The 11,200-nt window shown below is 33.7% G+C and overlaps 1 protein-coding gene across 1 annotated transcript; it reads left to right on the plus strand.

Moving 5' to 3' along the window:
• Positions 1-422: 422 nt before the first annotated feature.
• LOC111908981 (protein XRI1) lies at positions 423-2,751 on the plus strand. Its single transcript, XM_023904776.3, has 5 exons — positions 423-905; positions 999-1,177; positions 1,288-1,342; positions 1,425-1,526; positions 2,431-2,751. Exons 1-5 carry the CDS (start codon positions 797-799, stop codon positions 2,709-2,711), a joined length of 726 nt encoding a protein of 241 aa, XP_023760544.1. The 5' UTR covers positions 423-796; the 3' UTR covers positions 2,712-2,751.
• The last annotated feature ends 8,449 nt before the right edge of the window (positions 2,752-11,200 follow it).

Here is an 11,200-nt window from a genome sequence, read left to right on the forward strand (position 1 = left end):
TACAATCATTCGCGACCATCAATCCAAAAATCAAAACCAAAACAGGTGGCAGAATTATTATATTTTATTTTATATATAATAACATTTTTTTTTTTTGAAAATTTCTTCTTTTTAACCCATACCTAATTATTGTCTAAAATCTATAATAGTTGTTGATTGAATAAATATGTGATTAAATTTTAAATCTGATAAGTTCAAAAAAAAAAAAAGACAGGGTTTGAATCGTGTGTGATAAGCATGTGTGATTGCTTTTTTTGCACTTGAATTTTGGATTTACCTCAAAACGACTCCAACAAACATCATATCATAACTACTGCAATTATTTAGTCCCCCACACACTTCCCCAAAAGATCAAAAGTAGTCCTCCAACATTTTGATTATCCCAATAAACCCCCCTCAACTTTTGTCTTTTTCTTCTTTTTTTTCACTGACTATTTCTTCTTAGCTTTATTCTCCTCCTCTCTTTCTTTCGCTTTCTCTTTACCCACTACAACTTTGCCTTTGTGTGTCTCGAAATTCGTGCTACCGGCGCACACCTAAACAAGCACAACGTACAACTTCGATAGCAGGATCGACGTCTACATATATACACATTTGCATATCATTCAACATATCATATCATACGCCATGAAAGTGGGCGACCTTCGCTTCAGATTTTCACTGTAAATCTGTTTTCTTTCGTCATCAATCCCATTGTCAAACTGTATACCATGAGAATGTATGTCGTTTACTCGAAATTCTCACTGTAGATAAGTTTTCCGTCGGCGGAGTTCAGTTCTCTCCGGTGATCGTTAAAATGGGCGATCTTCACTCAATTGCGTACTTTAGCAACCAACATAGCCATCGCACTCCCCTGAGTTGGGAAATCTACAATCATCAACTTCTCAACACAGACATTTCTCACTGTAATTTAACATTCCGATAATTATATCTATATGTGTCATGTGTGTGTGTTTGTGTGTGTGCATGGCGATAATAAGTAGTAGGTTATGGTGCAGGTATGGAGACGAAGGATACTCAACCATTCTACGATCAATCGCTGTTAAATTCCGATCTCTCATCGGGTTACTTAGAGGATGCGTTGTTTGAATTCAGCTCGAAACGACGCCGCTTGATGATGACACCTGATGATCACCATATAACCAGTTACCAGAATTCAACTCCTCCTTCATATCCGGTAATCCTTTCATACTTACTTTTTTAATTTCACAAATTATAAGAATTTTTTATTTTCTGTGGTTGGTATATATCCCTTAGATTTCATATCTTGATTCAATTTTTCCACAGAGCTACTGGGATTTCAATTCCACTGATGACTTTGACAATTTTAGTGGGCTTAATGGTAAGAACACAACACTTATTTTTATTTTATTTAATTTGCATTGAATTATTATTCATTTTTTTTAATATGTATATAATTACAGTAAGCGGGAATAACTCAACTTCATCTTCACAAAGCAAGACTTCAATCAACAGCCAGTTTCTCTCTGAAAAGGAAACCCTAAGTTCATCAGATCACGTCACTGGTACCTGTCTTTCTCTCTCTCTCTCTCTCTCTCTCTCTCTCTATATATATATATATATATATATATATATATATATATATATATATATATATATATATATATATATATATATATATATATATATATATATATATATATATATATATATATATATATATATATATATATAGAAATTGAAAATGAAGTAGTAAACCTCAGCTGCATGATGATGATGATGGTGTAATGATGATGTTTTTGAATCGCATACCACGCATACTTTTGACGAGTCAATGTTTGACTTAAAGAACAAATGTCAAGTTTAATGGATATTTTATACAAAAATATATTTTTATCTAAAATATTTTTGGTTGGAGCAAAATTGATGTTTTTTATAAATAATTTGTTAATATTCTATTAAAACTTATTTTTTGGGCATCTCAAATTATATAATCTTATATTTCTATAAAGTTAAGTTTTCCTTATTCTGTAACTATTCAAGAGAGGGATTTCATTCTCAGTTTACTAAATTATGTATCAAATTTATATATTTTTTACTATTATAGTTTTTGGTTGTTAAAAATAACCATATGAACATTAAAGATATCATTATATTTAAAAGAAATAGAGAATTTCTGCATAATATTGAATTTTTCTTTTTTAAAGAAAACTAAGAAAACTGTTTGATTTAAAATCCCTTTTGACAATGGCATGTTCTTTTCCTTTGATAATGACATATATATATATATATATATATATATATATATATATATATATATATATATATATATATATATATATATATATATATATATATATAATATTAATTTTATGGGGTATTTTAAATGAACCTTCATGTGTGTGTATTACACACACTTGTCATCATGTTGGATTTTTTAGTGCCACTCTAAACTTTATTTGGTATTAGGTGGAATTGAGGAGCGAAAAAAGAAGACGATACCAAGAGTGGTGTATCCATTTGCACTAGTAAAGCCAGGAGGATTTAAAGGCGATATGACACTGAATGACATTAACGAAAGAATCCTAATGCCACCGACGAGACCAGTTAGACATCCGGTGGGGGATTTTGCTTGTCGGCCGTTGGTTTCATTAGATGGACCTGGACTCTCCGGTAAGGAGGTGGTGGCTCTCACCAGAATTCAGACTCATGGAAGAGGCACAATCACCATTATTAGAACCAAAAATTGAATATATATATATATATATATATATATATATATATATATATATATATATATATATATATATATATATATATATATATATATATATATATATATATATATATATATATATATATGAACAAATGTTTTGTAATTGTGTCTCGTACAAAGTATAAAAAAACTTACGGATATAATATAGTCGTTTTCAATTCTGGCCATAATCATCCTAGTTGAGTAATGTTCTTAGCAATAATCTTAAAAGTTTATAAGAATGCTTTTTATTTTTATTTTTATTCTTATTTTTAATATATGAATATTCATAAAAATGGCCATAAAAATTGAGGAGTTATCCCATTATAACCAATGTCCAAGTCATTTACAAAAATAAACACCGTATGTCTTTGTGTGAAAATACAATAACTGTCACATCTAATGTCCTAGTTTAAATTTTATTTTTTGGTAGGACAAATAATTTATAATGTAAGAACGTAATATGTGATCTAAAGTTTTGAATTAAGGTACCCTAATTAATTTTCAAAGTACGAATGAGATATCAGATTTGAAGTTTTGAATGGGATGAATTAATTCATTTTATTTAACAGAAATTATATATATATATATATATATATATATATATATATATATATATATATATATATATATATATATATATATATATATATATATATATAAACATGAATTTTTGTGGGGTCAGCCAATGCCCACATTTACCTCTATATGGCTACACCACCGGTGACATCCAATATTTTTCTGGAAAAAAAAAATTAATTATGTTTTAATACCATGTTGTCTTTATTGTGGAAAACCTCAGTTTAATAAAACATTTTGAGATAACTAACAATGTTTCAAAATACCAAAACACCAAGGATGTTATAATTAATACATAATATATGTTACATCGTAAAGATGTACTAGTCCTGACATGTTCTCTCTTATTCACTAGATGTACTAGTCCTGACATGTTCTCTCTTATTCACTCGATATTCCTATTCAAGTTCAAACAACTTTGGCATAGCTATTTGTGATGTATATAATTTGAATGAGTCAGGTTTAGGATCCTGGTGAGACACATAGTATTTTCAATCCCAAAATATTATAATGATAACAAATCATATTTAATAATCCTACAAAACAAACATTACCAAACAATATTGATATATAATACAACTTAGATATCTTTACGCCAATCTACCCATAGTTACCCAACCCAATTGATTCTCACAAAACTAGTCAACAACCATCATGAGGAATCATTTTACTCGATGAATCATTGTGAACAATGGTGTGACTACAAAACTAGGGGATTCCATGGTTGGTGTTAAGGCATAAGCCAAGCAAGATTTGCTTAGAGTATTTGATGAATATGGTATCTTATGATTCTTCTACGTCTGCATGTTATAAATCTACACTACCAACGTAATTTACAAAACCGTCTAGAATAATCAAGTGTTGTCATATTACTATGATGTATGACTTAGATACACCCATTCGTTGTCTGATTCAGACACACCCATTCACTGTCTGAAGGAGGCGGAATACTACACTCCGTTTCCTATCTCACACATTACCCAGAATGAGACTATTCGATATTTAGCTTAATTTGAACTAAGCATATAGATAAATAAGTCTTTGTTTATAACTAGACAAAATTACAATACATGTAATTAACTTCAAATACAAATTTCTTGTTCATGCAATACTATCACAATACATGGTATATATTCAACATAAAATACAGATAATAAGCATTTAGTATACATTCAATCTTTAAGCAACAAACACTTGTATTAATATTTTGTGTCAAGAAAGTATCTACACACTTAACTTATTAAAGGTGGATAATGTGCGGGTAAGTTAGCTCTTCGCCTAACACTTTTTATTTCCCTTTTAAATGACCTAAATACAAATATTACTAAGTTGTAGTTTTGTTTATATTTATATTATTCAAGGTTTTATTAACGATTTACCAGATTCTTCATTAATCCCACTGAATACCAAATTCTATCAAATAATGAATGACCAGGTAAGATGATATTGGAGGTAAGATTCGTTTGGTATACCAATATAATGTTTGAAAATCTACTTTAAAAACCTCACTAAGATCTTCCCTAGACACCATACCCGTAAGTAGACCAATCACTATTATAACTCGTATTACTGATAAATCTTATTTATAGGTTCATAACAACGACAATGAACACAGTATAAGTTACTCTTAACAAGCATAGTAAGTGTAACTCACCTTACTCAATCGTCTAGCAAAAACTTGGAATTTTGCGAGTGTGACTTCGTTACTAAATATTTTTCTTAAAAGATTCTCAGCGTTCCAATGCTTTGCTAATGATGCTAGAGAACAAAGAAATCAAATCACATGGGAATGAAATCTCAAGATTGGAGAAAGAATTTGACCAAAATTAGCAATGAACAGATTAAGGGTAGCTTTACAAGGTTTATATTCACGGGTTCATATTCACGACTACTACAACTTTTATATAGATTATTTTATTCTATAATATAAGTAACTCAAATATTATTAATATACAAATATAATTTATATAAACACATATCATGTATAAAGGATTCTTATTTATTTATTTATAAGAAAATTTACATTATTAACTAACGTAAATAAAAATTATTCTAAGAAATTCTTTAACGAAAAACGTGGGCGTCACATTAACTGCAAATGTAGGATTCCGAATCCAAGTAATCCAATCAATATGCAACTAGAGTTCTCAAAAGCAAACCAATTGAACGAAAATAAGACTATTTTCTCAAAAAATATGTCTCTATAAAACTTTATAGAACAAAAAATGACAACATTATGATCATTCCGCAGGACCCATATCATGGTCATCTAAACTGATTCTAACATCAACTTCATCAATGCACCATGTTATGGCCATCAATCAAATCAAATAGCTCCATGACATGTGTACTAGCAGGAAAAGGAATATCGAGCCACTTCCCAACATAATTCCAAACTGAGAAGCAACCTCATAAAACAAAAATAAATTTTAGGTATCTTCTAAGAATTTCCCGCATCAAGGACATAAAATAAAACCTATGTTAACTACCCTATTGAGAAGATTACTTGGAGTAGTGATCTTATCACTCAAAATAAGGATATTTACCTCTTGGGGACATATATATTCCATATTGTGGGAGTATTGATGCTGCTTAACATCACATTGTTAATATATTTTCTAGTTGAGCTAACTGAGAACTCTTATGATATATTCAAAGTCCATTCCCACGTATCCCTTCTATCTGTAAGAGTAAAATCAGAAATTAGATGCAACATGTTTCGGAGTTGCAAATTATCTCCTCTTCTTACACTTCAATGTCATTGCCAAGCCTACTCGTCATATTCGCATCCATCTTTACTCATGCAATCTTTATCGTTCTCTAACATAATGAGCCAAGGAAAATTTTTCATTAATACAAATTCCCAATCCATACATCTCTTAAGAACATGGTACAACCCCCCCCCCCTACGTCATTAAAGCACCTCGTTTTTTACAATGGATTTATCATGAAAGTTGTTTATAGACCCAATTATTTTGCCCAATCATCGAGAATTTTAATTCTACATCCCCCATACATCATTTAAGCACATCGTCTGTGATAATGGATTTATCATGCATGTTGTTTATAGACCCAATTATTTTTCCCAAGCACCAAGGATTTTAATTCCATCTATAGTAGGCGGAACACCACCATCCCTCCCGTGAATATTTGTGACCATTTTATCTAAAGAGAACTGCCTTGTTTTAAAAGATTTCAACACCATTTTTGCAAGAGGGCATGGTTAAAATACGAAAGAATCCCAACACCAAGACCACCATTAGCTTATTAGCAAGAGTTAAATCATATTATCCATGGAATATGTCATTTATTCAAATATATGCAACCCAAAACAAACTCGACCTCAACGATTCAAGAAAATTGATAATGTTTCATGCACTTTAAAAATGGATATATATAAATATATAAACTCTTGAGCACTTCCTTCACCAAAGTCAAATGCCCACCAAAAGAAAAAAATTTAGACTTCCACTTGGATCGTCTATTCTTGAACTGGTCTATCATAACCAAACAACTTCCAATACGATATATATTGTCCCCAATAGGAATACCAAGGTCCTTGAAAGGATAAAAATGCAACCTTACAACCTATTAGAGCCTCCAAATTTGGAATATTGGCGGAGTCAACTGTAACATCGTAAATATTTTCTTTTTGTAAATTAATTCTTAATCTAACACAAGGTAAAAAGAATGCAAAACTTAGACCAAATTATCAATATTATCTCACACCATCCTCCCAAAAACAATGCATAATCAAGGTAAAAAGATGTGAATGAGTCAATCCATCATTATCGATCTCCACACTCATAAAATCACAATGTAGATTCCTTACTTGATTTATGAATCTATGAATCATATGCTAGTTAGGGCTAAGGATATGCTCAGTTTTTTTTATGATAGAATGCTAAGAGAGATGCCTTTGTATGTCTATTGTATGAACTGGTAGACTTGTATGCTAGGGCTGATTGATACGGGAAAGATTGGGTGATATATGTGATGCCTTGTTGTATTGAGTGTATCGAATGCTATGCTGAGACAGGAATATTTATTGGAATAAGTAATTTCTAAGTGTATACTTTAAAGATTGTATAAAGTTAGGATCTTATGGCCCTAGAATAATTGATTTGACCTTGTCATGTTCCTTGTCTGGTTGTGGTTCTAGGGTAGAGGTTGTTATTCGACAGTCTATTTGATCCTGTTCTGTGTATAATTTGCATACATAAGGCAACCGACAATAAGGGTGGAATTTCTAGCTGAATTAATTGCATGTGGGTTGAATCTTCTATAATAGTTTTGTGGATAGGAGTATTACTGCATGAATGCTACTTGCTTTGTGCTTTGTAGAACTCTTGATGATGGGAGTCAGGTACTAAGTGAATATGAATGTATTCATGAGGTAGATGACTGGAATTATAAAGAGCTCTTCAGCAATTGATGACATAGTGAGGTCGGGAACCTAGGAGAGCCTAGGATCTGCTTCAGTGGGTTAAATGAGCTTTGGTGCATTGGTTTGAGGAAGTGACTTAGAGGATTCAGGAGGATTGTTGAAGAAAGTATGGATAGGTGTGGAAGGTAGTATTAGGCCTATACTACTGAAAGCACAGGATCCATACTCGAATCAGTGAGAATCTAAGAAGCTTATGGGAGGAGGATTCTTGGGCATGTTTTGATTGTTGGCTTGTTGTATTTCAGACTGGAGATGAGCACTCAGGGAGGTGGTTCAGGTTCTTGTTCTGGTTCGGGTTACGACCCAGGTGCAGGTGGTGAGCCAATTAGCGAGCAAATGTGGGAGTTTATTTTATTTTGAGAGTAAAGCTATTGTTGGATCTCACACTCTTTCTTTCCGAGCGTTTTGTGCTTGTGGAGCTCCTACATTCCATGGGTCGTGGGACCCCATTATTAGAGGGAGATGGTTAGCGGATATGGCTAACTCATTCAGAATGAGTTTCTTCCCCGAGGAAGTGAAGGTCAGATATGCTTCGTGCTTGTTGAAGGACAGGGCACGAGATTGGTGGGAAAAGGTCGATAGTGAGTTGGGTGATGATGATGTTGATGCTATTTCATGGGATGACTTCTCGACCAGGTTCCGAGCCGCGTTTGCACCAGTGATTGAGGTGCAGCAGTTAGCGCGAAAGTTTCTGGATCTCCGCCAAACTATTGAGACTATGGTGGAGATCACTGCCAAGTTCTGGGAGAGGTTTTTGATGGTTCCTTAGGATGTAGTAGATGAGGACATGAAGAAGTTGAGATATGATGATATGTTGCATGATGACATTAGGGAGTTTATGAGTATCTCAGGGTGCGAGACCCTGAATGATATGGTTTCTAGATCCCGAGAATGGGAGATAAATTTGGAACACCTTGGGAAGAGGGGATCATATCAGGAGTAGGTAGTGGAGGGTCCCGAGTAGAGACCCAAGACTTTAGATCAGCGATTGAGGGGCCAATAGGGCCAAGGTCAGTACAACACGTGCGAGAAACTGCACGATGGAGTTTGTCGTTCCAGGGTTATGGATTGCTACAAGTGTGGCATGATCAATCATGTTAGTAGGGATTGTCCTCGGGGGAAAGCCCATTATGTTTTCACTACGATCAGGTGGGCCACAAGAAGGCCGATTGTCCAACAATGAGGGAAGGAGCAGTGAGTGCGCCTGCTCCGGCTACTTTGAGGATCACCAATGGACTAAAGGGTAGGGCAGGAGCCCCAACGGAGAGGAGTTAGGCTTTGCAATGTCAGACAAGGGAGGCCAGGACTCCAGCAGGCGGTGTTACGTGTATGTATCTTTTGCTTCTTTTTTCGGTTTGATCTAAATTTTGTTGTTTGGGATCTTGCATTGGTTTAGCTAAGCGTATCTTTGGGTTATTTATCTTCTTATGTTAGGGTTATATCTTCAGAAATTATTTTATGGCATTTGCATGCCATGAATCATTAGTGGCTTAGTGAAGGGTTGTTTCCCTTATAGCGGGGTTGGAGTGTTCGGTGTTATCTGGGTTTGTAGTCAAGATCGGTTTAGGGGCATTGAGAGGATGGTTTTGTTGGGTTTTGAGCATTCTAACACTCCTAAGTGTACATGCAACCCTAAATACCTTGGATCTATGTTTTCTCTATTATACATGCAAATATGAACTTCCAAGGTATTATCCTAATCTAGCATACAAAACAATGAACATAACAAGATAGAATACATACCTCTTTGATGTAGAAAGTCTTCATGAAGCTTGAGTGCCTAGTGCCCCAAGTGTGACACCTCAAATGGTTCACACAACATCAATTGCTTTTGGAATAACCTTGAGAGAAATGTAGAACACTTGAAATCGGCTAGCTCTTCTCTAGAATGATACTAGTGCCGATTTTGGTCAAGAATAAGATGCATATATAGTTAGGGTTACACCATGTAAACCCTAATTGACATGGACTTTCATTTCCATGATCCATGGGTACAAAAACACCAAGGAGCATCCATGGAGCATCATATGGGTTTTAGCCCAACTAGATAATCCATGGAGCATTAGCCCACTATATAAGTATGGATGATTTACACAATCAACCCATATATCTAATTAGTCTTCTTTTGATCACTTAATTAATCCTAGATTAATTCTTGATCAATACTAATTAAATAATCTTATTAATATATTAGAACTTATAATATATTAACCAACCATAAGTGTTATTTCTCTCATTATAGTCTATCCAAATGCATGATGCCATGCAACCCAAATGGACCATGCCGGGTCGGGTCAAGTCTTACCAATTATAGTTATGGACTTAGACTTTAATCCAACAGTCTCCCACTTGGATAAGTCTAAAACTATTATTGCGTATGACTTCAGGAACCGACTGGCAATCGTAGCTCTCAAAAGCTTATGTCGAACTCTGACCTTGTTGATAAACTCTGACCTTTGTCAATGACTTGTCCATTAGATAAGGGATCATATATTCCTCCATTCTAGATATCATATGGACTGAGACATGGATTATAATCATTCTCTCTGTCCATTTGTTGTTTCCTGATTTCTGATTTATGACGACTGACTAATTGAACAAATCAAATCAGTCCTGGCCCGGCCGAGCACTTCCATTTGTCATCATCAAATCATCGAGGGGCCCACAGATATCGCTTTTATCCCGAAGGTAAAAGGAATGGATAAACTTTGACTCATATGGCTTGTTCTACTACTTATTGAATCATACAAAAAGACACGTTTTATAACACCGAGTTACCGAATGCGTTTTTGTGCAATCAATGTACAACCAACTCATAGTAACAATTCATATCTCTAGGTTTGAAGAATATAAGATATTATCGTCTCATGATCACTCGTGATAAAACCCATGAAGTGATTCCAATGAGCGCGGGTTGAATCCAATACTCAGAACTTATGAGCACTCATGAGTGTTGTAGCCCTTTTTCCAACATCTTAGACCTCTACAAGCCAACCCATGATAGTCTTGATTCATATCTACTTCCAACATATGACAGACTGTGGATTATTTGAATAACTTAGTCAATCAGGAAGAATGACCTAGTTATCCTGGAAGTCAAAACATGCAAAATGAAACACAATAATAATAGAATCTAATATGGTCTCAGAACTTATGAATATAAATAAAACACCTTTTATTTATCACCATATGATTACACATTATTCATTGTATACTGTTTCAGCTATCAACTTTATTCTTGAATTTAAAACAATAGTTGTCCCATGCTCCAAGCATGTACACTATGTTTTCTAAACACTAGTCATGCCATACACCAAGTATGCATACTATGTTTGTCTATGATCTTTACTTTGTGAAATAGATTAATCGAGCATAACTCCAATGATCATCTTTTCACAGTCCCAAATCCTTACTGCAAATGCAAGAATTCCAAATTCATGCCATTTACTGAAATCTGT

Source organism: Lactuca sativa, chromosome 4 (genome assembly GCF_002870075.4).
Source record: "Lactuca sativa cultivar Salinas chromosome 4, Lsat_Salinas_v11, whole genome shotgun sequence".
In the NCBI taxonomy this organism is placed as follows: Eukaryota; Viridiplantae; Streptophyta; class Magnoliopsida; order Asterales; family Asteraceae; genus Lactuca; species Lactuca sativa.

What these genes read in the sequence shown, in the direction of transcription:
- LOC111908981 (XM_023904776.3), top strand. Translation starts at nt 797, where the DNA reads ATGGGCGATCTTCACTCAATTGCGTACTTTAGCAACCAACATAGCCAT. An exon ending in CAACACAGACATTTCTCACT is followed by an intron (nt 906 to 998) that starts GTAATTTAACAT and finishes GTTATGGTGCAG; the next exon opens with GTATGGAGACGAAGGATACT. An exon ending in CAACTCCTCCTTCATATCCG is followed by an intron (nt 1,178 to 1,287) that starts GTAATCCTTTCA and finishes ATTTTTCCACAG; the next exon opens with AGCTACTGGGATTTCAATTC.